Raw genomic sequence first — 26,702 nt, forward strand, 5'->3', positions numbered from 1 at the left:
GTCCGACCTCGTGAAGGTCGTCCTCGCATCAGCAAGTGCAGACACCGGACCTGCCCGCCTCTGCCCCACTGTGCTCCCGACACGCCTCTGCGTTGTGCCCGTGACTGCGGTTCACGCACGGTCGTGGCTGCCGTGTCTGAGGTTTCCGGTGTCCGGCTGTTCTCGGTCCCTTTCCTTTCCTCGTCACTATATGATTTCATGTACATAAAGAGCCAAACAGGCAAAAGCAGAGAATTTCATATGAAGAGTCATTGGGACCCCGAATTACATGAAAGGTGAATGACCCGCTTTTGCAGGATCCAAAATTTACATTCTGTTGAATAAATCAGCAAAATACAGACTATATCCAGTACGATCCCATGAAAACATATCTTTGTACTTATGCAACTGTACACATACCCATATTTATTCAAATAACCCTAGCATTCTAGAAGGACCGAGCTGTTGCCAGTGGTCCCCTCTGGTGTGGGTGGGGCAGGGTGCGGGAAGGCCAGTGTCACAGGGGAGGGGCGATGTGGGCAGATGCCTTCACATTTTACTTCTTCCTTTGCTTGCTTATTTATCTATTTTCCAATAAGAATTCTTTTTTTTTCTTAAAAGAGTGTCAGTGAGAGTCATACTGTCTGAAGAAGGAAGGAATGAGACTTTGCTTTGGGCTCTGGCAGACGCCCCCCCCCCCCATTGCCAGGCTCTCCTCTGCTATGCTGTGGTGGCTGCCATCACCCTCCGGGTACAGCAGAGCTGACGCGAGCCTGTCCTAATCCTCTCTTGTATGTTTCAGACTCTTTCACGGCTGATTTTCAGTTCATGGAAACATGACTTTAAACGACAATGCCCAAATTCAGATGACACGCTGATGGCAAGCAATTATGAGTCAGGCCGTTGGCCCCTGGGACTGCGTGGGGCACAGGGAACATCCAGAGAAAAAGTGAAATGTGCCCCGGGGACCAGACAGATTCCTGACCTCATCTCCTCAAGGGAGGGGTCAGGGAAGAGGCAGCAAGAGGTGAGGTGGACAAGTAGTTCCCAGGCAAAGGGGCCCTGCAGTGATCAGGGGCTTCCCTTCCGGCCTCAGCTTCACTGACCTCCAGTCGCGCCCTAGCAGCCTGCTTCAGGCTGCATCCACTGCCAGAGCCTCTTTGCCAGCTAAGAGCAGTAGCTGCAGGAGTGTACTAATAATCCAGTGCTTACTATGCAGGTGTCCGTCGCTGCGCTCACAACAACCCCGTATGGGGGGGCCTGTCCTTGTCCTGTCCTTGTCCTCATCTTACAGATGACAGAGGCCCACAGGTGAGAAGTGGCTGGCAGTGGCAGGAGAGCCATCCCACCCGGTCCGACGCCCTGGGCCACAGTCTTAACCTCTGTACTCTAAGGCAGGTACCGTTATGAGGTGACACCAGAGTGAGTGGACACTGCTTGGCCACCCTATGCAGTAAAAAGTGATAGCCACTGGAATGGGACAGTTACCCTTTGGGTCTGGCCCTGGACAAGCCCCTGTCCCCCTTTGAGCTGGGACATCCACATCTGTAAAATGGGGCAATACTTCTCTTTTAGAGTTGAACTGAAAATCAGAAATTGGATAGGTAGAGAACCTACCACCAGCCCCAGTGCTGGGGCACCTAATACAAAGCAGCCATCCTCATCCTCATTGTCACTTGAACGAAGCCATTCCTTTCTCTCTTCTTCTTAATGAGCCACTCCAGTTGGAAACTGGGACAAGATCTCCCCAGGCCCACTCAGAGTGGGGAGCAGAAGGTAGGAAGAAGGGGTCTTTGTAAGTGCCCCACTCTGCATCTGTCCTGCAAGGTGCCCCCTTCTTCCCATCTCCATGGCCGCCCCCCTAGTCCAGGCCCTGTTCCTGGAAGGCTTCCTGGTTTCCTACCTCATTCCCCTGCAATATGTGCCCACATAGCGACCATGGAGACCCCTCGCTCCCCAGCTCCAGGCCCTCCCCCACTTTCTGAGCACAGCCCACCCCAACCTGGCCTTCTAAGGAGTCACCACCTCCTCTAACAGAGCCCTCTCCCTTCTCTGGAACACCCTGCACCTATGACAAGTCAGCAGCTCCCCAGCACATGCTGGTCCACTGGCCGGGAATGCACACCCTCACACCCTCTGCCCAAGACGGACTCTCACTCCCCCTCTGAGGCCCTGCTCCAAGCCTCTGGGAGGTTCGCACCCAGGGTTACAGACCCTCCTCTGCCTCACCGCACTGTGCTCCTCCCGTGCCGATGGGCAGGCTCTACGGAAAAGTACAGTGATCTCCTGCCTTACACATCTTCCTTCCCTACTATCTCTTCCTAGTCTACGTGGGGGCTGGGCCCCTCTGCCTGGGGCTGTCGCATAGTCTAGCACATAATAGGTACTTAATAAATATTTAGAACATGAATACATAAAGACCAGCTGCATCTCAGGAAAAGGAAAAACTTTCTAAACCCCACATTTGGGGACTACTGAACTTTGTGACCTTTGAGGCCATTTGCAATAGGTATTTGTGTGTGAAGGCCCTTTCGAAACTGTGAAGTGCTGTCCGTGAATCTCAGCTCTGGGTGTTCTCCGAACTCTGAGACCAGGGTATTGAAGCTTCTGGTCTCCGGGACTACAGATCCTCGGACTCCGGGAGGTTGCGGACCCAGCCCTGGGCCACTCTGTTGAAGTTGGGTCTGAGGCGGAGGAGTTCCAAGCCACTGGTGAGCTCCGGGATGAAGGGGGTGCCTGCCCTGGACATGATGTCCCCTGCCAGGGGTCCTCCAAAGGGCATGGGGGTCCTGGGGAGAGAAGAGCAGCAGGAGAGGTGGGCTGGGAGAGGCAGCCCACTGACATGGGGGTAATCAGGTGGGACCCCTCCCTGCCTCTCTCCAGGCCTCAGTTTACCCCTCTGTACAGCCAGGTTGTGTACGAAACCAGGTTTCTTCAGTTCTGCCCCTATTTGGAATGTCTTGTTACTTAGAAATAGCAGTGATGTTTTCAGAATTTGAATTGGCTTGTATTAGTCAAAACTCTAGGCTTCTCTCTACAAGTAAGCTCCTGGAGACGGTAGGGTTGGGTCAGGTTTTTTCCTTTGTCCTGTCCTCTCTCCTGAGAACATGGCACCACCTGCAGGGGAAGGGGTGAGTGAGAAAGAGCCGTGAAAACCAGGGGAGTGCGGATCACAGCGGCCCTGCGCTGCTGACCTGTAAGGCAGGTGAGAAGAAATAATTTGACGACAGGGCGGATTCTCACTCGTGCACCACTGCTGTGGGGTGGGGGTGGGGCACGGTGGGTGGAGGACAATTAAGCAGGATCCTTTAAACCGGCAAATGTGCAGATTCTGTTCACCTGCAAGCACGTGGCTTTGGGAGGCACGTGCACGTGTGCACAGGGAAGCAGACTGGAGCAGCGACAAGCCAGGACGACCCACTCGCTGTCCACTGGCAGGGGGGTGGATACGATGAATGTGCTACGGCCACACGCCGGGACCTTACACAGTGGCTTAAAGGCAACAAAAAGAGCTACATGTACTCAGTAGAGCTGAAAAGTATAGTGTTGAGTGAAACAAGCGAATTACAAAAAGAAGTGCAAAATACTAGCAGGCACACACGTACACACAGAACAATGCTATCCCTATGACAGCAATATCCGCGGGGGTCCGAGGCCCCCGGTGCGCCACGGGAAGATTCCGGACTAGTCAGGGCCTGCCCTCTTCCCTTCAGATGTCAACTAAAGGTGACAACAGCCACACAACAATAGCCGTCTGGTGTAGATGAATCAAAATTATACCAATTTTTTGTCAGATCAGCAAAAAAATATGTATTTTTGGTATACCACAGAATTTTAGCAATGAGTTTATGGTGCCAGGAGATGAAAAAGGTTGAAAACTGCTGCCCTATGTGTAGGTAGCTGCCCCTAGAGAATGTTCTGGAAACGTCCATACCAACCTTTGAGAAGGAACCTGGGCCCGGGGACTGTGACCATGGGAACCCCACCTGTTTGTAGCTGCACAGTGTGTTTACTTTTTTAAGAGACTATAAGTACGTGACTTTAAAACGATTTTTTTAATTTTAAGAGAAAGAAAAAGGCCCTGGCTGGCACAGGTCAGTGGATTGAGCGTGGGCTGCGAACCGAATGGTCGCCAGCTTGAGCCCCAGGCAGGGCACGTGCCTGGGTTGCGGGCCAGATCCCCCTGGGGGGGGGGGGGCACGTGAGAGGCAACCACATGTTGATTTTTCTCTCTCTCTTTTTCCCTCCCTTCCCCTCTCTCTAAAAATAAATAAAATATTTAAAAAAAGAAAAGGCACTGCGCATAGGATGTTTCCCCCATAGCCTGGGACCAATGGGAAGAGGAGACTGCTTGTCCCTGGGGTAGAAAAGTGAACCTGGGGCCAGAACCTGGGCTGCAGCCAGGGCAGGGCTTCTGCCTGGACCACCCCAGCTGTGGCATCAGCAGCCAGGCCCCACGGGGACGGGCTGGGATGGTTTTAAGCCTCACAGTCGGGCCCTTGACTGGGAGCCCAGAACCCTGGCTCCAGAGCCCAGCTTGGCCGCCAGCACTGCCGCTGCTCTCCTCACGCTGCCTCAGCTGGCCCTTCCACCCCAGCGTGATCTGGGCTCAGGGGTCCCCAAGACCCACCTTATGCTGGTGAGGATGTGCCTCAGGCTGTCACAGGAGGTGTCAGATGGGGCTGCAACCTGAGCTGGCCGGCCTGGAAGCTGGCTGTCAAGGCCAAATGTCTGCTGAGTGTTTTAAATAGCTGGGGAGGCAGGGTCTGCGGGCCCCAGGAGGTGAGAGCACAGTCCTGGCTGGCAGGAAACGCCAGGACATCTGCCAGGGCTCCTGGCTCCCACAGCGCTTGGGGGGGGGGGGGGGCGGTGAGGAGGCACGGGACACAATCTTTCCGGCAGGGCCCTCCTTGGCTTTGAGGGCAGTCACATCCAGCCCCCAGCAGTCTTTTATCGAAGCCCCTCACCCCCAGTTCCTGCAGCCCTCCCTGTGAGGCCCCCTCTGCAGGCCTAGCCAGGCCCCCCCCCCCCCCCCCATAGCCTTTGTGAGAGACACGGTCTGCCTGCGTGGTCTGAGCCAGAAGAGCCGGACCCAGCGAGGCCTCTCCGCAGACCCTCCGCACTCGCACGCACTGCAGCGAGGGCACGTTCCAGGGATGGCGTCAGGCTGAGGAGGCCAATGGCAACTGAGGTCCATGCCCCAGGCCAAGGCCTTCCTCCAGGGCTGAGTTCCGGTCTTGGCTGCTGTGATTTGTTTGGGGCCTCACAGGGCAAAATGTTAAATATATCCCTTTGTCCCCATTAGCCTTTCCAGCTAGCATTTCAACCTGTAAACAAGAATAATAGCCACTATTGTTTATGGAGAGCCTATTACTTGCCAGAAACTTTGCCTATGGCTTCTCACACCACCCTCACAACAATGTTTTGAAGTAGGTACTGTAGTAGTCTCATTTTACAGATGGGGAAATGGAGGCTCAGGGAGGTTGAGTCACTTTCCCAAGGCCACACAGCTGGCTGAGGAGCCTGATTTTACGCCCACATCGAGGCCCCATGCTCTAAACAGCACAAACCACTCCACTGTGGCCCCCACTCCCCGCTTTGGGGCAGCCTCCACGCTGCTTCCCAGATCACTGAGGAAAATGAGGAAAAGGCTGAGCTCCCCGGGACTGGCAAGGTCTGGGGCCCCCACCAGGGAAGGATGTGCCCCTCGATGCGCCTCATCTCTCACGTGGTAGTGACGGAGGACGAGAAGCCGGCCTCTGGGGCAGGCAGTCCAGACTCGGGCCCTAGCCCTGCCCTGCTTCCTTGCTTCGGAAACCTGGGCAGGTTGTGGATGTGCCTGAGCTGGTTTCTTCACAGGCAGAATAGGAAAAACTGGAGCACGGGCCGCCTCCGTAGTGCAGAGGATTCGACGGGAGGTGTGGCACATTCCCTGTACACTTACTGAGCACCTACTCTGTGCTGAGTAAAGAGTTCTAGTGAGTTCTAGCAAGAGCTCAGTCGCCGTTTATGACGTGTTCAGGTACAGCCTGTGCTCAGGAAATGCAGCCCCCGTAGTGGCCCCGACCGGCACCCGCACACCCTCCTGCGGGCTCTCCAAACTGCCCACCGACTTACTTGTTGAAATTTCGATACTCCGCAGGGCTGGGGGTGAGACTTCGGCCATCCCTCTGGTAGTCCCGGTAGCTGATGAACTCCTGCCACGGGCAGTGGTAGCCCTTGGGGATGACGGTGCAGTTGAACTTCTCTGGTGGGACACTCTTGAGTGGCTCAGCGTAGCCTGGAGGTGGAGCAGGGCACCTGGCTTCCTTTCCTCCCGGGACCCCACTCCCTCCGCCCACCCCGCGGATGTGTTTAGGGAGGGAAGGCCGACGCTGGGCAAGGGGAAGCAGGGCGGGGCGGAATGTGACACCCAAAGTCGACCCAGGGAAGGATACCCTGCCCCATCCCTGGAAACAAGGACTGGAGCAGGGGAATCACGGGTCGGGATGCAGATCCCAGTGTCGACGGGAACTCGAGTTCGCTGTGTGACCCGGGGCGCCGCACTGCTGCTGTTTGGGCTTGTGTTAGGTCCGTGGCCAGTGTGTGTTTGGGAAGGGAAGGAGGCAGACTAGTCGCTCTCTGGGTTCTCTTCTTGCCCCGCTGTGGCTTCTGGTCTTGGTCCCAGAGGCCGCTCACCTGGCGCCAGGGCGCTGGGGCTAGGGGCGCGCTCAGCCCGGGAAGCTGCGGGCCGGGCGTCTTCAGGGTCCCCGGGCGAGGCCGGGAAGATGTGGAGCTCAGAGCGGTAGTTCTGATCCTCCGGGCCGTTGGCAACCTGGGCACAGGGCGGGTGCTGAGAGGCGGCGGCCTTGGAGTCACTAAGTCCCATCCCCAGGGTCTCCCTGCTGTGAGTCTCCCTCCATCCTCACCTTCCCCTGCTGCTCTGTTCCTGTCACCTTCCCCCTGGTGCTTCCAGCTACCGACTGTGCAAGTTGAGTAGCAAATAAACAGCAGGGAAGCCAGCTTGGCAGGGGGCCAGGGATCACCCTCCACTGAACAAAGGAGGGCACCTGATCCTAGCACCCACCTCCCAGGGTTTTGGGAGGTATGAGTTACTAGTGCAGAGCCCTAAACCTGCTGCCTGGGACAGAGAGATGCTCTTATATACATTAGTTGCTATTATAATATTAACTCTGGGCAGATAAGCTCCCTGAACCTCAGTTTCCTTCTCTGTAAAATGGAGGTGATGATGCTAATAATATCACTTTCTGAGCAGACAAGGAGCTTATAACATGTAAAGTGACCAGCCAGCAGTGTCTTAGGTGCGTAGCAAGAGTAGGCATTCTGTCCTCTCTATTGTTCCGCCGTTTGACTCCTCGGTGGCTGCCGCCCCGCCCAGAAATGGGGTGGAGCGGGGATGAACTGCCCTGAGCTCAGCAGAAGTGCCTGAAGCTGCCTGCTGCCTTTCTGAAGCCTCAGGAAAAACAACCCTTCACCTCCTTTCCGTTCCACAGCCTTTTCCTCCTTCCAGCGGCAAGAAGAGAAAAAGGCATTCTGTGTTTCCTGTCTTAGGTCAAGTCTAATCTAAGTCTTGCTTGCTGCAGGTTCAGCCCAAGCACAGGACCGCTCATCGGCACTGTTTGCAGGAGCCACTGTCACCCCTTCGCTCCGCTTTGTGTTTTGTATCCGGAGCGAGGTGCCTGAAGAGGTGATAGTTTCCTGGGGTTGCACAGCAAGACGGGGGCCCAGTCTGATGGGGACGTCACAGCCTTCCCTAGCTGAAGCCTGCGGGACTCCCCAGGGACCCCGGGGTCCTCCCCTGGCTCACTGTTTGGGTTTAGGCAAACCACTGGCCTTCTCTGGACCCCAGTTTCCCTGTGAGCACAGTGGAACTTACCGGCCGCTGGCTGGCCGCAAACTCAAAGGTGAATTTCTGCACACGGCGCTGCCTCTTCTGGAAGAGGAGGGACCCCCGGTTGTTGCGCAGCGACAGCTCCTCCATCATTAAGTCCTGGGGCACGCTCAGCTTCTTGCCCAGGTCCAGCAGAGGCGCTGCGGGGGAGGCCAGAGGGAGCTCTTACTGCCTAGTGCTCAGGTTACTGGGAGCCACCTTCCAGGGGACCTCCTCACAGCACTGTCCGCTGTGTATGAGAATCACGGCTTCTCCCCGCACAGGGCATAGGCCAGCACCAAGTGTCATCATTCAGGGGACTCTGCCCACCTGGGGGGCAGAAATGATGCCTCAGAGTTTAATTTGCCTGTTTGGCGCTCAGTGAAATTGAACGCTGTTTCACGGGCTCTTTGGCCGTTTGTATTTCTTTATTCCATGGATTTCCTGGGCATCTCTTTGCCCACAGAGGTGGAGGTAGTGTGAAATGGTCAGATTCTAGGTATCTTTTAAAGGTGGGCCATGGTTGGGGGCGTGAGAGAGAGGGGTGGAGGATGCTGGCAGGCTTTGTGGCCTGGGCCTCTGGAGGGACCGAGCGGCTACTTCGGAGGACGGGGAGGGTCTGGAGGAGGAGAAGGTGTGGGAGAGCCGGGGGTTCAGTTTTACACGTGTTCCTATAACTTTGAAATAGCCTTTTATGATGATAAAACATTATATATCTGTATTGAAGAAAGTTAGAAAATACAGATATAATCCCTGGCTGGTGTAGCTCAATGGATTGAGCGCAGGCCTGCAAACCAGATCATGGTTTGATTCCCAGTCAGGGCACATGCCTGGGTTGCAGACCAGTTCCCGGCAGAGGATGCATGAGAGGCAACCATATATCTCTCTCCCTCTCTCCCTCCCTTCTAAAGATAAATAAATAAAAATTTAAAAAAGAAAATTCAGATATAAGAGAAGGAAAAATGCCATTTTTATATCACTCAGAGATTGCCACTATTAACATCTTAGTATACATCCTTTGATGTATTTTTTATGACTATATGTTCATATGAGTTTTAAACTGAAATGAAATCATAGCCTGCGTGCTTTGTAGCTTCTTTAATCGACTAAAGGTCTCCACCTTTCCAAGGTAACAAATTTTTGCTTTCTATAATGCTTACTCCCTACTCCAAGCCCTCTGATTTTCCCCACAGTCGGGTACACATGCAAGCGGAGAGTCTCATGTCCCTGGGAGAAGGCTGACCTGAGGCGGAGATCCGGCCATCGTGAGTGGTCGGTGGTATTTGTTGTGCTGTTTGCAGTGAAGAGCATCGCATTTCTTTCTTTTTTTACAGTTAGGACCACAGCAGGTTTACACCCTGGGGCCCCCAACCTTTGGACTGAGGAAGTGAGACCCCAGACCTGGGGGCCAAGCAGGAGCACCCAGAGAGGCAGAAGGAAATCTGGGGTGTGGTGTCCCGGACCCCGAATGACGAGCGCGTTTGGGGAGGTGGGTGACCCACGCAGTCAGGAGCTGCTGGTGTGTGGGGTGAGACGACGCTACATCGGTCACGATCTTTACTGATGTGCTTACTCTTGGTGATCCTCACAGAAGCAGTTGCTGGGGAGTGTTTGGGTGCACAGGGCTTATTGGAAGGAGTTCCAGCGAAAATGGATGGAGGAGCAGTTTGACCACCAGGGAGCAACGAGCCACATCTAGGAGGTGGAACCTTCATGGGGCAGCTGGCCTGGCTCCTTCGAAGGAGTGAATGCCATGGAAAATAAGTGAGGGTTGTTTTAGATTAAAGGGGACTTAAGAGACATAGCAACCAAATAAAAACAGTGGCCCTTGTTTTGATCTTCACTAACAAAATAGAAAATTGGAGACGGCTGAATATGAGACCGGTTATTAGGCAGTATTCTATCCATATTGATAATTCTGTCCCTCCATGTCTTTGTGGCATGTAGGGAAATGTCCTTTTGATGCTTTTGATGGACTCAGAAATATTCAGAGCATGAAATGACATGCACTTTTGGATTTGCTTTGGATTCCAGGAATAAAAGGAGGGCCACGGGGATTTGCACTCTGTACTTTTATGTGTGTTTGGAAGTCACCTTGATAAGGTATTAAAAAAAGAGGAAGAGGAGCGGAAGAAAGTAGAGGTGGCTGCTTTGAGGGGCTGTGCCCCACATGGCTTTGGCAGAAGGCAGGTGTGGAATCAAGAGTGATATTTGTTTGCTTGTGCGTTTGTTTTTAAAGAAGGAGAAATAACTGCGTGTTTGTGAGCTGACGGGAAAACTTAACAGCACAATGTACAGAGAGGATTCTTGAGCTGGGGACTCCTCCCAGCTCAAGGGCATCTGGTGCCCACCTAGAAGGGTGGGCTTCAGACAGGGGCAAGGAGGTTCATCTACCACATCAGGAAGGACAACTGGGAATGTGGACCCAGGGACAAGCAAGTGGACAGACGTGAGGGAGGCAGCCTGCAGATGTTCCCTTTTGGTGACTGGACTTTCCTCAGTGGAAGAAGAACGAAGGTCATTCACTGAGAATGAAGATGGAGGAGGAGATACTGGATGCTTGAGGAGAGAGGTTGACAAGGTTGCCTGACAGCAGTGTGACAAGGGGCCAGGTCAGAGATGGGTGCGGCCACCAGGCGGACCCGAGGCTGTTCAGGGTCTGTGACTCAGTCCATTCAAGGCTGGACTGCTACATGGTCTTTTTAAAAAAGAGGTTAAGGGTCTTTTCATTCTTTCAGCAAAGTTAGAGAGAGCACCATCTACATGTTGAGGGCACAGAGAAGTCTACTGTAGGTCCAAAGCAGGGAAAGTGAGTTTCAGAAGAATTTGTATTCTGAGGTCCCACTCATATCTTTTATTTTATTTAATTTTTAAAAAATATATTATTTATTTATAGAGAGAGGAGAAGGGAGGGAGAAAGAGAAAGAGAGAAACATCAATGTGTGGTTGCCTTTCAGGCGCTCCCACCGGGGACCTGGACTGGGAATCAAATCAGAGGCCCTTTGGTTCACAGGCCCACACTCAGTCCATTGAGCCTCACCAGCCAGGATCCACTCATATATTTTATTTTTATTTATTTTAAAGATTTTATTTATTTATCTTTAGAGGGGAAGGGAAGGAGAGAGGGAGAGAACTATCAATGTATGGTTGCCTCTCATGTGTTCCCTGCTGGGAACTGGCCTGCAACCCAGGCATGTGCCCTGACTGGGAATTGAATTGCAATCCTCTGGTTCGTAGGCCCATGCTCAATCCACTGAGCTACACCAGCCAGGGCCCACTCATATATTAAAAAAAATAAATATATGCTCATGCACACATTGAAAAACCCACAGGGAGATAGATATACCTAATATTAGCAGTGATGGCTTGTGGGACATAGGAAGGGGGAGGTCTGGAAATTGCACTGTTTTTTTTTAATAGAAAACGGAGAACAAAATTTCTCTCCTCTCTCCTTCCCTTCCCCTCTAAAAATAAATAAATAAAATCTTTAAAATAAATAAAAATAAATAAATAAATAAATAAATAAAAAAAGTGACCTAGAATCAATCCTTTTATACACCATAATATAAATAAAAATTTAAAAAAAAGAAAATTTATTGCACATGTGAAAATATAAGAGACTATACATAAATGCATAACAATAATGGTGTTTTTATTATTATTCCTCTACAATGGGTGTCTTTTGGTAGCAAAGCCGTGATTTTTTATTCTCTTTCTAGTTTTCTTTAGTTTCAAAATTGTGTTTACTTATTACACTAGCCATCGTCAGCAGTTTACATATTTCCAGTCTGGCATAAATGATGTGTGTTGATATTTGGGGGTCTAATGAATTACTTAGGCCCAAGAAGAGGGGATGCAGGGCCCAGTTCTTCTAGTTAGAGCGCCAGCACTTCACAGAGTTTGTGTATTTCAGCACACGCAATCATGGAATAAGGAAAAGAGACTTGACTCCAACAAAAGGAGGCAAGAACATGCAAAATAGGTTAAAAGGATGACTCACATATAAAGCCGTTCAACATGATTAAGTGCTTCTTAGGAGGCCAAACCTAGCAGTGGTCTTGGGTGAGGCTTCATCAGAGCACGGTTCATGGGCCCCATCGCCCGCCCCCTCAGCCCCCAACACCCCCTCAGGGGAATCACCTGGGCACCTGTCTGAAAGGCAAATGGATGGCTCCTCCAGGGCCACTGAATCAGAATCCCTGGGGTGTGATCACTTCATAAGTTGCTTAAAATGCTGCAAATCCACATTTTAAGCAACTCCATGTCACTGTGATTCACATGAAAGTTTAAGAGCCCTGACTTAACTGAATTTGTTTTTAAAATACTTGAAATGCTCTAAATTAGGCCAAATAAACAGACTTTAAAATTATGACAAGAGCTCTGGAAGAGGTCTTAAAAAGTTGATAAACATGTATTTTAGATGATATATTCATTGGATGAGCCGGCTTTTAAATGAACTGGTTTGAGTTTGGTTGGGTAGCCTGCTCTAGCCAGCCTGCCCCGCTCTTCCTCACCCCTGTGTCCTGGCACAGGGGCTCCGTGGGGCGCACGGTTTCAATAAGCAAGGACAAGCGTGTGGGGAGCATGGGGCTCCAGCTAAGGCTGGATCTGGGACTGGAGCCTGCAGAACTCCGTATGGGACTGAGATAAGGGCGTAGCTGGGGCCAGGCCTGGTCTGGGGCCCAGGCGGCAGATTTCCCAGGCACTCCCTTGGGGCCGACCTGGAACTCACACCTGTTTTTGTGGGCTGGGGGCCAGAAGGCCCGAGTGGCTGCAATCTGGGACCAAGGAAGGATGGGGTCTGAGGAACGCACGAGGGCTGGGTCCACCTTACCTGGTCCAGCTTGGTCGCCCATGGCAGCCATCACTGGCTCCTTCTGCTCCTTGGGGATCATCCTGTAGATGAGATGATCCATGAATGGGCCAGGCTGCCTCCATTGCCCTCCCAGACCTCCTCCAGGTCCCCAGCCCATCCAACTCCAGCCCACCCCAAAGCCTCAGGCAAGGGCTGTCTGAGCTGGAAGGGCCTTTGGGGCCTCTCTGTGCAGAGGAGGAGGCTGAGGTCCAGGGAGGGTGGGGGAGATGTTCAATCTTCCTTACACTAGAGAAATGCTCTCTCTTCAGGGGTAATAATAGCTGGGGTGCTAAGGGTGGGGAAGGTGAGGGTCTCCAACTTTTCTTCTGCTGACTCGGGAGCTCTGATCAGTGGCTGAAAGAGGTGGGGGGGGACACGGGGTCGGGGTGGGTAGGCTGGGGTGACATGGGGGTCTGCAAGTCTGGCCCTCCCCCGCTGTCCCCAGTACTTGGCACTAAGGCATGAGGGCACAGGCTGATCCAAGGGAGCTGGGAAAGCCATCACCCCTTCCTCTGCTCAGACCTAACTTTCATGATGCTCTCTTTTATTTTAATATTTTTATTTTTAAATTATACTGGACATATAATAGGGTGATTAGGCATTTATACAACTTATGAAGCGATTGCCCCAATAAGCCTAGCACCCCATGGTGCTCTCTCCTTCCTCACCCCTCTCTTTCTCCTCCTCTGGGTCCCCATTTGTATCTCCTGGCACTTTCCAGGAAATTTACAAATGAGGTCCGGAGTCCCACCAAGCCCCTGAAGGCCCCGGTCCAAATCCCCTCACTTGTCCCCCAAAGAGAAGACAGAGCCCGTGAGCCCCCTGACCGACTACAGACCCCTGTGCCCGTCTGCTTTGCCTCCAGGTTTATTCCATGTTCCTTCCTTTAGAAAGACGATCTGCCTCCATCTGTTCCCCTGACGCCTGCTCCCAGCCTAGATCGGTGGGCGCTGAGCGGGGTGACCTGGCATCTGATCGGTACCCTGACTCCCTCTGTAATTGTTGTGAGCAAGTTGCTTTCCAGCTCTGTGACTCAGTTCCCCCATCTGTAACGTAGGGGGTTGGGCTAGATCATGGAGATCCATGGACAGGCTTCCAGAGCATCCACAGGCCCCTTAAACTGGGTGCAAACACGAGCAGTCTGCATGAGTTGGGGTGAAGGCCATGAGGTGGCTGAGAATGCTCCAGCTATGAGCACCAGGGCTCCGCAGTCTGCAGATCTGCTTCCTGATGGACACTGCCCCCAACACACACCGAAATTCACAGAGGCTCAGATGGGCCCCTCATTTTCCAGGCTGGGACCCTGCTTCCCTCCACGATGTAAAGATTTTGGAGTTCTAAGCAGAGCCATTACCTATCCCCACCTCGAATCCTGGCCACCTCTACCCCATTTAACCTGGAGTAATCTAGGGCTTAGATCCCCTCCTGCCCCAGCTCAGGACTCAGGTTTCCGCAAGGCCCCCCGCACTCCCCAGATCCTCTGCAGGAGGGCCTTTCCTCTGCTCCCCGTGACAGGAAGGGGCTCTGAGGATTAGCTCATCCCTCCGCCCACTCCCCACAGCTCCACAAGTTCCCCTCGGATGGTGGTACCTGAAAGGTGAGATCGCAGTGGCAGAGAGAGTGTGAGACCCTCAAGATTAACACCTCTGTTGGGAAGCTGCAAGTTGAATGGTCCGTGTTCCTACCTCGGTCAGACGGTCAGTGAGTGGAATGTGCCCTGCAGTCAGCTCCAGCCTCAGCTGACGAGAATCCTTCCTGCCTTGTCGTGGCTCACAGCCTTATTTCGGGCTGCAACAGGATCCAGGGACAGATGCTAAAAGCACCAGGCCCCAGGGAAGACAGGTGCCCCGCAGCAGGCCCTTGCCGACAGAAGGGTTTGGTGCACGTGTACACACACACACGTTCATATGCACACACCAAAGTCACCTGGAAATGCTGGGAGTCTCCAGTCACTTGAGCCTGCTAATTGTATCCTTAGTGCCTAGAAAGGGTCCTGATAGGATCACCATAGATATTTGTTGGATGGATGGATGGATGGATGGATGGATGGATGGATGGATGGATGGATGAATTGTCCTTCAATATCTTTGACTTACGTATTCTTTCTTTCCTTCCTTCACATCTTCCTTCTTCTTTCCCTCCTTCCTCTCTCCCTTCCTCCACCTTCTCACATTCTCTGAGCCTCTCTCTCTGGACTGAAAATAAATGAAGCAGGACTCTGTGCTGAACTCAGCCAGCCCGAGTCAGGCCCGTAAATAAGCCTTTGAGATGCATCATGGGAAATGCTCAGGGAGCATCCAGGGGACGGTGCCATCAGCTTGGCCTGAGGGTGGGGAAGGCTTCCCAGAGGAGGAGACATTTGAGCTGGGCCTTGAAGGCTGAGTGGGAGTTAACTGGGCAGAGAAAGGACACAGGAATTGCAGGCAAAGGCCGAGTCACGTACAAGGATGGTAGGGGATGGGCAAGCAGAACCAGAACTGGGAGGAGGGGGAGTGCTGAGAGATGAGGCCAGGCAGGTGGGCAGGGGCCAGATCATAGCAAGCTTTTCAAAAGGCAAGTGTGCTTTATAAAGAGCCGTTGAAGAGTTTAAAGTGGTGACATGGAGGGGTCAGGCTGGCATTTTTCCAGAGACGTCTCTGGCTGCCATATGGAAAGTGGAGGGGAGGGAGCCAGACGGGGCGGGCCTTCACCGTGATCAGGGGAGGGCTGGGGGTGGCTGGATGGGGCAGTAATGGGGGTGTCTGGAGGATGAGAGGGACTGGGGGGTCCTGGTGAGAGACTGAGTGCCGAGGTGAGGGGAGGGCCAGTCAGGGTCTGGCTCAGGTGACTAAGGAAGGTGACAGGAGAGGAGCGTGTAGAGTTGGGGACGAGGCAGATACTGAATCCATTTGGGATGAACTTATTTTGAGGTGTCTGGGGAGTAAGATCAGGAGGCAGGGGGATACTGTGTTCAGGGGAGGTTCCAGCTAAACATAAAGAGTGAGAGGCCCAGCAATCACTGCCTTGGAAAGGCAGGACCAGCAGGCCTGCCCTGGGTCCAGGGCAGGGAGCATCTGTACCTGTATGAAGGGACACGGTGCAAGGGCATACATGTCTGACAACTGCTTAGGAAGATGCCTGGACGCTGCTGTGGACTGCCTGAACTCGGCTTTCTGCCACTCGGGTTCCTCTGTCCAGCCTCTGCAGGGTCTCAGCTTCCAGACAGGAAGGTGAGGAATGAGCCCAGGGCAGGCGTGGCCTTCCCTGGGAGTGAGGTCACATCCCCTTCTCAGGAAGAAGGATGCCCCCATGAGGAGAGGAACACTCCAGTGGTTGAGGTCCTGAGCTCACTAGGATTGTCTGGACTTGGGTGTGATCTCCTCCCCCTGCCCAGAGCCCTGACCTGCCATGAGGAAGCAGCTCCAGAGCCCTGGGTCCTGCCCCAGCTTGGGCCTGCATGCTCTAGTGACAGTACCCTGTGGTCAGGGTCTGGGCCAACCCACCTAGACACATCACCTAACCCGGCTCACTCATTACGTAGACAGGGAAACTGAGGCCGGGAGAAGGAGTGGGCTTGCCCCGGGGCACCCGGCTAGTAGGCCACAGGACCGGGTCTTCAGCTCAGTGACTTCTTCTATGGCGCAGAGTTTTTCCATTGTTCCCTTTCTCTCCTCATGGCTGCTCCTTCCCATGTGTGTTACACATTCTCATCTATCCAGAGTCCCAGGGACTGTCCCGTGGTTGGGAAGAAGGGAAGGAGCAACCTTCCCTGGCCCTATGGAGAAGGGCTTTACACACAGCTGAAATTGACCCAGGAGGCAGAAGGTTGCAGGAAGCGTTTATTCAGGGCCAGAGCTGAATTCTATAGGAGGCAAGAGACGGACACCGGGGGAGAGGAGAGGACTAGGGGAGAAGGCAGTGAGGTGAGGGCATAGCCAGGCAGAACTGCAGCTAAGGCTGCTTCCTGCTGGCTCTTTGGGGATATGCAGGTAGAAATAGATATTCTATGCCACCACATCAGCTGGTGGCCTCAGCATCTCTTCTCTGAAACAGGCCTTAGCCTGTCTTCCATGCTACAAGGGACCCTAAAGCACATGAGGACTTTGGTAAATGTGGTCACTCGTCGCTGACCAAGCTGGAGCACCTGCTCATCTCCCCACCGACAGGGCCTTTGTTCCCAATCCTTGGACCCTTGGTACCCTCTGGGATCCCTTCTTTATTCCAAGCACTCCACCCACATCCTGACCCCCAGTTTCTCCTAGCCTCTCTTGAGGGTTCAAATGAGGAAGTAATTTGGGGTTAGGGTAAGTCTATCCCAAACCCCACACTCTGTCCTTCATCTTTAGCAACATCCTAGTTTCCTACATGCTTTTGATCCTCAGCCAATCCCAATAACCCTCCCCCGCCTGCACCCCTGCACTTAATATCCTCAAGCAGATATTCTGAACCTCTAGAGGGCACCACCAGCCAACTCTGGAAATGGTTGAACTACCGCCTCCCTCCCTTCCTAATACCGTAGAATGAGTTCCAGGACTGGAAGAGCCCTCAGAGGCCATCTGAGCCAAACCATTTTCCACTAGAAGCTCCTCTAGCATCCTGGCCACTGCTTGCATCCGTGCTGTAACAAGGAACTCTTTGTGTCCCTCTTTCCATGCTGGCAACCTCAAACCCAGGGCCATCAGGTAAAGCCGCAGGCTCGTAGAAAGCTCCATGTGCTGCTGAAAAGGTCACCATGAAAGGGCCCAGAAGAGATAGGTGGGTTGGAGGCACCTAGAGCAGGCCTGGAGGCTCAGCCCTGGGGGCAACCACTGCCTCATAGCCTCTTCTCTGGCTGCAGATAAGATGCCCTGGGCAGTCTGAGCTGGGGTGGAGAAAAACAGAGGGATGTGGGAGGAGGAATCTTCCCGCCTCTTCTGTCCAGAGGAGCCGGGCACCTTGAGCTGGCCTGGAAGACCTCTCTAAAGGTCACCATGGTAAAAATAGAGCTTGTCTGGGCAGGGATGGAAAACAGCTGCTACTGCCTGGGACTTGGAGCCAGGAAGGCAGACGGTCAGGCTGGGACCTGGGCAGGGAATTTAGGCCTAGGATCTTTTGAACACACCCCTCATTTGCCAGACTCCAGAGAGCAGAGCCAGGAAGGGAGGGAGGAGTATGGAACCCTGGGATGAAGCAAGTCCAGGGGTTCATGTACACAACACCCTGCCTTCTCCAAGGCATGTGTGCGTTGATGGGAGTGGGCATTTAGAGATTTGGAGATTACTTCAGCCAAAGTCCCAGTAAGCAGGTGGAAAAGCTGAGGGTCAGAGGAAGAGTCTTGCCCAGGTTCACACCAGGGCTGAGTGATAAGAGTTGGGGCTGTGTCAGTACCCCACCCTCAAGCCCAGAGCCTTCCTTCCTGGCCCTTTATTTCTAGGGCTGTCCAAACAAGCCAGACCCCTTGGGGACATGGTGCTGAAGTATCCCAAGTTTGAGGACTCTTCTTTCCGGCTGGGCCCTCCCGTGGTGGAGGATGCGTTGGAGGCGGGGGAGGTTTTAGGTGGTGCAGGAGGCCTCGGCGGGGAGGCTGCCACGCTTGAGCCTCAGGCTCCCGTTCCACCCGCGGGGACAGATGTTGTAGCCGAGGATGCCGGGCGACTTCGCCCCGGAGTCCTCGGAGTCGAGGGACACGTCCGAGTCCGTGGGTGAGCGGCGATAGGGGAAGGGCCTGGATGGTGCGGGAAGCGGGCTGCGGGGACTGGCACAAGGCGACGGCCCAGCCAGTAGCGGGCCCCGCTGAATTGGGGCGAACGTGGCCGCAGCGGTGGCTGCCGGGCCGGGGCGGGCAGGCTGCGGCGAGCGCATGCGCGGCGGCGGCGGCGGCGGCGCCCTGGGCGGGGAAAAGGGCCGCAGGCTCTCGGTGCCCGCCGGCCGCGGGGAGGCGCTCTTGCGCCGGGCCGCGTTGATTATGTTTCGCGCCAGGAGAGCCTGCAGCTGTCGGCTGGGGGGCCGCACTTCGGTCTCAGGTCGTTGCGGGGACACAGAGCGCTCGCTCCACGAAGGGGACATGGGTGGCGGCGGCGGCAGTGGCGGGGGGCTGCTCATGCTGCTCCCGCGGCCGGGCTCCCACGGCCGCGGGCTCACCCAGCCGTCCAGGCTGCTGGGGGGCCGGGACGTGCCCGGCGTCCAGGGCGGGGAGGTGGGCAGGCTCTCGCGGCGATCCTGTGGAGAGAGCAGAGACGGTGGGGGCAAGCGTTAGAGTTGGGGTCCTCCATACCGGAATTGCGGAAGGGTTCGAGTTTGATTTGTCTATTGTACAGTCAAGGAAGCCAGCGATCAAAGTCGGGTAGTGACTACAATAAAACGTAGGTGTCCCCAGTCTCAGTCCAGATGCTTAAAAAAACCCGTGCTGCCCGGCCCTGTGCTCAACAGGGAGGCAGGTGACTGGTGGTTAAGAACGCTCGCTTTGCAGACAGACCCCTGTACTTTCGGAATGAACTTGGGCAGTCGCTTCAATAGCAGAAGCAGCTGGAAACCTCTGGACTTCCTTTTCCTCCCTCTGTAAATAGGGTCTCATACCAGCACGTACCCTGTGGGGTTGTTGTGAGAATTAAATGCGGTAACTGATGTGAAAGACTATTCACGTGTTAGAAGGTTTCCTGGAAGGAAGAAAGTGCTCACTAGATGTTAGTTGCTATAAAGAAAGAAATACTGGAAGGATTCACATGAAACTAAGCAAAATGGTTCGTTAGAAACTGGGCAAGCCACAGGAGTGGGAATAAGGCTTTTAATGCATTATTTTTTAATGTAAGTTTAGGTTTTTGAACCTCATGGTACCATACTCCCAGGGTTCCATACTCCTATTCAAAAATTTTAAACAAAAACATTGATTTTTTTTTAAAGGTTGGATTTAAGACAAAGGCCATCCCAGCCCTCATTCCATTGCCATGGTTGCCTTCTAATTTCTCCTGGATGCCTTGAACAGGGAGTAAGTTCCCACTGACAGATGGAAACAAAAGGAAGTTGGGCCATTCCTCGCTAGGCAGCCTGTTCCCCTCAGGGGACTTCTTGCTGGCATGGGGTGGGACGGGGCAGGGGAGTGTGGACTTCTTTGAGGTTATAAAGCACTGCCCTGCTCTGTACCATCATATTTGTTTTCTACCTACTTAGGGACTTTCCAGTCCCCGAGGTTCAGTCTTATACTCTGTCTCCCACTAGGTCCTCACAACAGACTGGGGAGGTAGCTGGCATTATCGCACCCATTTTACAATGATGATGAAGTTCAGAGATATAAATAACTATCCCGTATGTTCTGCCCACCAGGAATGTGTGAGTGTGAGTGTGTGTGTGTGTGTGTGTGTGGCTATTTACTACTTGAAGAATACATCACATTTAATTTGAACTGGTATGAAAGGTCAGGGTGTGGGATCCATGCCTAGTATGTATCTGCTAGACTATCCAACTGTTCACCCAGTCAGATTCCAGCAAGAAACCAGTCCACTCAGCCTTCAGTCCAATCCAAATTCACCACCAATCATCCCTCAGAGTCCAGAACTAGCCAGTCCATTCACTGCTTCCTACCCAATCAAAACCTAGAGCCATTCATAACCATTCTCTAATCCAATCAGTAATTAATCACAGCCAAGCCATTCAGCCTCTCATCCAATCAGAATCTAATTTCTCCCAATCAAAAGGAAGCAATAAACAAAGTATATGTTTTCTTCAAGGCAGCAGCTGCTAGATGAGCAGACTTAGAATTTGAGCCCATTAACCTGAAGAGAAATGCTGTGCAGCTGTTTTGCCTGGGGTGGTGATGCTGGAGTGACCCGAGACCCCAGTCATCAAGTAGGAAGGTTCAAGCTCTGTACAGGATCCACCCCTTGTACTCTCAAGTTCATAGCTGTGTATACATGAGCCAGGGACACCGGGAGGTGCTCTATCTGCACGACATCCCAGGAAGCTTGCGGTCCGCCCAGCTGAGGGAAGTGGGGCCGAGAGTTCATGATCAAAGCCCATCAAGAGCAACCTGGACTCTTCAGCCAGAAGAGTAGGCTGAGGCAGGGGGTATGTGAACTGTTGGAAGTCTCTAAGGCTTCATTGTCTCTAAGGGTTCCTTTGGTCACCACAAGGGGAAGGCTAAGGCCAGCAGCAGGTGGAAGGAGTAACAGGACTGACCGCTCAAGCCTGGACTGGAATGTTGGGGGCAGTGGCGAGTGGCTCCTCATCACTTGGAGATGGGCCAGAGCCTGACCTCACCAGAACTGCCATGGCTGGATACTGACTCTGGTGTGGGGGAGGGTGCACAAGACAAAAAGGCTGTGGGAAATCGGAGCTGTTCATTTTCTGGCACAGATCTCAATGCACCAGTATACACCAGAACTCCTGTGAAGTACACACAGGCGAAAATTCCAAAAGTACACCCACTTACCCCAGCACCAGCCCCAAAGCAGGGCACGTGTGTGGGGCGAAGGCTCGAGGAGGGCAGAGTCGGACAGGAGCTGGTGGGGAACCAGGCAGAGCTGGCTCCCACACTGCCTCTGTAGTCCTCTCATTGCACGGAGGGGGGACTGCGGCCCTGGGGCTCTCTAGGGCCACGCAAGGAGTCGGGTGCACATCTGGGACTGGAGCCTGGTTCCGACTCTCCATGGCAGTTCGTTCCTCTCTACCTGGGGCAGAGACCATGTTTCGCAGAGGCAGGCGGTGATGTGTAGGAAGTGGCCAGACTTAGAGAGCAGGGAGAGGAGGGGGCACCGCAGGGCACCCGAGGGTTTGGGCTCCAGCTAAAGGCATGTAAATTTTAAAGAACTCAACACCCCTGAACCATTAGAGGTTGTGGGTTTTCCCCATGCTCTATGGCCTTTTTGGCAAAACTCTGAAGGCAGTAGAAAGCAGAAGAATGTGTTTTCCATGGGGTTCTGGTTTCCGGGGAAGAAAGAGGGCACCTCACTTCCAGGCCAGCACACATCTGTCCCCACGGGTGATCCAGACGCACAGCAGATGCAGGCAGTACGGGGAGACACACCACGCATCCACACACAGTAACGGAGTCGCCCTGCCCCACTTCCCAGACCAGAATCAGGGAGGAGGGAGACAGCCCTCACCGCAGCCAGCGAGCATGGAAGAAAGAAAGAAGCAAGACAGGTTTGAGGCAGAGTGTATTGAGAACAGGAGAGAAAACAAAGTTGGGGGAAGAGCTCAGCCAGCCTGGCCGCAGGCACTGCAGGATGGAAGGTGGGCTCTTCCACACTGGCCCTGGGGAGTCAAGGAGAGCAGGGGTTTTAGGGGCAGGGGCTTCACTCTGTCCCGGGAGGCGTGAAGTTGCTGAGCTCACTCATGACTCCCTTCTCCATGCCCCCGCATTTTGGGCAGAATGAACTCACTGGGAAGGCACCCCCTGTTCCCATGGAGATGAGCCCAGAGCTCAGGAAAACTGCAGGCTCAGCCCGGCCTGGGCGCCACCCCCACCATGCCTCTCCCCACGGGGGAGCCCAGAAATAGGGCTGGGGAAGGGAAGTGGGTGGTGCTCAGGCCCCAGCCTTGGGGAGCTTCCATCTGAATTCTGCCTCTTGCGTCTATATTCTCTCAACCCCCACAAAGCCTGGTTTTGGGGAGCTGCAACACATCAAAGCTGTCAGAGGTGATGAGGCTCTCAGACTGCCTGGCTGAACACCCTCACTGCACTATGAATCTGAAGAGATACATGGGATCAGTCTCTTACATCCCAGCCTTTTCCTCAGAGCCTTTTAAGAGGTCTCCTCTGTCCCACGCACGGAGCGGCTGTGCTCCAGCCCCAGCCCTTGCCACGCTCCCACTTCCAGGCAATCCTGCACCTGCACCTGCACCATCCCAGCCGAGGATGCCCGAGCTCCTCTGGCCACACCCTTCCCAGAACACCCTAGCAGACACCTAATCTCCATCTGTCCTATGGCAACTGCCCCTGTCCTTCCCCTCTCTTCCCAGGGGACTGTCATCACTTACAAGGCCTTTCTCCAGAAGCACCAGCCTGTCCTCTCAGTCCTCACAGCTGCTCACAGCCAGGTAGAGCCCCCATTGTATAAATGAGAAAACAGGCCCAGAAAGGGAAAGCGACTTGGCCAAAGTCACACAGCAAATGAGAGGCTGAGATGGGACCAGAAACCTGCTCTGTGGCCTCCCTCCCTCCCCCTGCATGGAGATGGCTGCTTCCAGTTGGGCAGATCTCGGCTACAGCTTAAGAGAAAACAGCCAACATCGCCAGGGGCCTGTGCTCTCACTGCACACCCAGGCCTGCACATCCTTCTACAGGGCTCTCCATCTCTTGGGGTCCCCCGGACCTCCCCGAACCTAGAACAGTGAGGGCAAGCCCGGGAACTGGGGCGGAGGGCTGGGATGAACTGCCTGAGAGGTCCCTAGAGCAGAGTCAGGTTTTTGGAGAAGGTATGGAGGCAGCTGAGCACGAGGGCAGAAGAAAAGCATCAGACAGCAGTGGTGGGCTAAGTCTTCGTCCAGCAGAAGAAAACGTGGAGGCCGAGGCAAAGCTCTCTGAAGCAGTGGAGAGGAAACGACGTCCAGAAGGCAGAGGCGGAAGAGACAGACCCTGGAGGCGAGAATCCAGCAACAGGCAGAAAGGTGCTGGGAGCTGAGGCCCCATGAGGGTGGCCCCACTGGGGCTGCAGAGGAGGCAGCCCCTTGGCCGGCTGTCCCGCAGGCACTGGCAGGTTCTGTCTGCTCCAGAAGCCCCTGTTAGGGCCCCTTCTAGGCCACTCCCCAGCAAGACGCTGGCATCCCATTAGCTCACAACGGCCAGAGGAAGCCCCCAGCCTGGATCGGGCCTGCCTTGGGAGTTCTCTCCACGACCCTCCTCCCACCCAGAAGCAGACGTCGTAGCCCTCTGACAGGGAGTCCAACCACCCTTGTGACAGGAAATGGGCAGCTGCAGCTCGGGGGAGGTGACTTGTCCAACGTCACAAAGCTAGCTGGTAGCAGCGTCAGCCCTTGAGTCCCGCGTCCCCATACCCCTGACTCTCGGCCCTGGGCCGCTTCCTGCCACATCTGCTTTCCATCCTGCCCTCAGAGAGGGGGCCTTGATGGGCAGTGGGATCCCTGTGGGGTCTGTTACTTGAAGCAGAAGGAAGGCTTCCACACCTGAGCCTCGATCCCAACATTCCGGGTGGAGAAGGAGGGCCTCGGGGCCTGCTTGGCTCGGGGAGACCAGGCCCTGGAGGGAGACACGGGGGAGATATCGCTGCCATAGGTAGGGCTCACGGCAGTGGGCTGGAGGCCATCCTGGCCAGGGGCTGTGCAGAGGCCTGGCGATGGGCGGGAGGGCCGAGGCAGGGCAGGTGACCAAGGGAGGGTCGCCTTGGGCAGGCTGGGCACCAGGTCCAGGGAGCTCGGCTTGGCTGGCGAGGTGGCTCTCGGCGAGGCCTTGGTAGGCTCCTTGATGGGAGAGAGGACGAAGAGGGAGGGCCTCAGCTGGTAGGGCGGCTGTGACTGCTTGGTGGGTTCCGGGCGCAGGACCCCGTTCTCGGGCAGGTAGCCATGGTAGAGGGAGGCAGGCGGGGTCCGAGCTGGGCTTCGGGACGCCACCCGGAGACTGCCAGAGGAGTACTTCCAGGATGAAGGCAGGGACATAGTGGGTGAAGGGCAGCGGGCCAGCTCAGTGGGGCCCGAAGACTCGATGACGTACTTCTCCATGCGGGACTGGCGGCGGGCGTAGAGCTCAGCCCCTTTCCCAGAGGCCTCGGACAGGTTCTGGTTGGGTTTGGGCTTCGGCTTGGCCTGAATTCGCGGGGACTTGAGGCACGAGGCCCACTCGGGGAGGACGTTCTCAGCCCCAGTGGGGCTGTCCCTGTCCCTGGGCGCTGGCTCCTGCTGGAAGTTGGACGCCTCGGCCCCCAGCGCGAAGGGCTCCTCCTCCGCACCGGCCTCCCCCTGGTCCCTCTGCCTCCGCTTCTCATCGGCCGTCTGCACCAGGTCCAGCAGGTCTGGATTCGGAGTCACCTTGGGCTTCTCCACAAAGGTGAACATGGATTTCCGGCTGCCCCTCCGGGCCATAGACTCCTCCAAAATCCCTGTCTTGCTGGTGGGAGTCCCCTGGCCCTTCAGATGGGAAGGCCTGGGGTCGGAGCTGGGGTACAGGGCGGAGTAAGATGGGGGAGACCTAACCCGGGAGGCCAGGGGCGCTGTGGACAAGGTCTCGGCGTAAGTGGGGGGTGGGGTGAAGTTCCCAAAGGGGCGTCTCTCCAAGGCTGGGCTTCGCTGTGCCATGGGCCTCCTCTCCACCATGGGACTGTGAGACATTACGTGCCTCTGCGGCCGAGGGCTCCTGTCAGCCATGCTGGAGGACTGGCCAGCTGGGGCCTTCCCCCCGAGGTGTCGCCTCTGCACCATGGGGCTCTGCTCCATCTGGCCAGTGCTCCCTGGAGCCTGGATCCCAAAGGGCCTGGCCGTCCTGTTGACCACGGAGGGGGGCTTGGCCAGCGTGAGGTGGACCTCGCTGTACAACTTGGTAGGTGTGGTGGCAGCTGCCCGCCCCAGCGTCTCTTGTTCTGCTGATACCGCTGCGGTGCCGGGCTGGACATCGATGAGCAGGGAGCTAGATATGAAATCCGGGGCTGGGGCCCCAGAGCTGGAGGTGAGAGTGGCTTCTCTGGGGAAGGCGCTGGTGGTGGTAGATGGAGCTGATACCTTATCAATTAGGAGGGTGCTGGACCGCACCTCTGCGGCCAGCTCCTGGGGTTGCCCAGCAGCACACAGGGTGCTGGGTTTGGAATCTGGTATGGTGCCATTTGGTGGGAGTTGTGGCTCTGAAGAACTCTGTTGGATGCTGGAAAGCGGCAGGCTCTGGGGGGTGACAGTGGCCGGCAGGTTCTGATTGACATCGGTGGCTGGCAGGTTGTGGTTGCTGGTGGACGCAGGTGTGACGAGTGCGGTGCTGGGTGAGGCAAGGTTCTGGTTGACATCCGCAGCTGGGCTGTGGGCCTCGGCTGGAGGTGGGGTTGGTGGGCTCTTCTGGGTTTCTCGGGTCTGGGACAGGTGCAGCCCATTGGCCGTCAGCAGGGCAGCGTTCTCCTTTAAATACACCACCAGTGGGACCTCTTCCTCCTCACTGGCCACCTTCTCCAGGTGCTGCAGTAAGCTGGCTTCCTCTGAGCACCCCTCCATGCTGTGACCAGAGACCCCTACGTCAAGGCTCTGGCCGTCAGGGCTCCTTGGAGGGCCTGGCTTGGGAAGTGAGGTGGGATTCAGGCAGGGCTCTGGGGCATGGCCTGTGCAGCTGGCAGGGGGCACTCTGAGGGACTCCTGGCTGGGCTTCTGTCCCCTCTGGCCTTGACTCTCCAAGGTGAACTCGTTTACCCTCTGCCGGCGCCTGTTGAAGAGCTGGACGCCTCGGGAGTTGGAGCTGGGAGGGGTGGTCAGCTGGGCTGCGATCTGCTGGCTCCTCGCCTTGGCCTCTTTCAGGTCCTTCTCAGTGAGGCTGGTGCTCCGGCCCAGCGCTGCAGGGAGGGACAGGGGCCCAGTTAGCAAGTGGGAATGCCAAGTCACACGGGTACCCAGACAGACAGACAGACAGACAGTCACCCATGACCCTCCTACAGATGATATTTTCCTCCGGCATTTGGTCTTTACTTAACTGTTTCCTGGAGTCCCCTCTCTTCATAAAGATCCCTGACCCAGACATCACGGCCCAATCCAAATGCCACCACCTGGGCAAGACCTTCCCCAACTGCCGCTGCTTCAGGGTTAACCGGCCCTTCACTTGCAGCCTGCAGGTTGCTGCTGTAGCACTTTACTGAGGTCAAGAAGAATGCCTGGCCCCAGTAGTCCAGCCCCATTCCACCCCCCACTCATCTGCCTTCTCCTCTCTCACCAGGCTCTGCCCTGCAGGCTTTCTTCTTGTCTCTTGAAAAGACTAAGTTTGTTCCTGCCCCAGGGCCTTTGCACATGCTTTTCCCCCTGTTTAGAATGATCTTTCCCAGGTGGAATTCCAGGTTGCTTCCTTCTTGCTATTCAGGGCTTGCTTGAATGTCACCTTCCTGGAGGGACCTTCCTCTGTAATGA

At 55.0% G+C, this 26,702-nt stretch overlaps 2 protein-coding genes across 10 annotated transcripts in view; both read right to left on the bottom strand.

Moving 5' to 3' along the window:
* Nucleotides 1-1,977: 1,977 nt before the first annotated feature.
* On the bottom strand, nucleotides 1,978-14,941 carry MYOZ3 (myozenin 3). Of its 3 annotated transcripts, none has more exons than XM_053665931.1 (6): nucleotides 14,801-14,941; nucleotides 12,684-12,745; nucleotides 7,856-8,010; nucleotides 6,658-6,793; nucleotides 6,097-6,259; nucleotides 1,978-2,768 (listed from the first exon to the last, which is right to left on the bottom strand). In XM_053665931.1, exons 2-6 carry the CDS (start codon nucleotides 12,742-12,744, stop codon nucleotides 2,600-2,602), a joined length of 684 nt encoding a protein of 227 aa, XP_053521906.1. In that variant the 5' UTR covers nucleotide 12,745; nucleotides 14,801-14,941; the 3' UTR covers nucleotides 1,978-2,599. The 3 variants fall into 3 exon arrangements, with proteins under 3 accessions (XP_053521906.1, XP_053521907.1, XP_053521905.1); XM_053665932.1 differs by lacking the exon at nucleotides 14,801-14,941 and adding an exon at nucleotides 14,390-14,451; XM_053665930.1 differs by lacking the exon at nucleotides 14,801-14,941 and adding an exon at nucleotides 14,295-14,410.
* Nucleotides 14,942-16,504: 1,563 nt separating this feature from the next.
* SYNPO (synaptopodin) overlaps nucleotides 16,505-26,702 on the bottom strand; it is a 36,159-nt gene continuing 25,961 nt past the window's right edge. For 6 of the 7 annotated variants that reach the window (XM_037161869.2, XM_053665910.1, XM_037161871.2 and 3 more), the window contains exons 2-3: nucleotides 23,784-26,137; nucleotides 16,505-18,881 (exon numbers count right to left, since the gene is read on the bottom strand). In XM_037161869.2, coding sequence (XP_037017764.2) covers nucleotides 18,216-18,881; nucleotides 23,784-26,137 — 3,020 coding nt within the window. In that variant the 3' untranslated portion in view covers nucleotides 16,505-18,215. Of the gene's footprint in view, nucleotides 18,882-23,783; nucleotides 26,138-26,702 lie in introns of those variants that run through there. The other variant, XR_008391758.1, reaches the window with a different exon arrangement.

This window comes from Artibeus jamaicensis, unplaced genomic scaffold (genome assembly GCF_021234435.1).
Source record: "Artibeus jamaicensis isolate MK-2021 breed Jamaican fruit bat unplaced genomic scaffold, CSHL_Jam_final contig_432, whole genome shotgun sequence".
Lineage (NCBI taxonomy): Eukaryota > Metazoa > Chordata > Mammalia > Chiroptera > Phyllostomidae > Artibeus > Artibeus jamaicensis.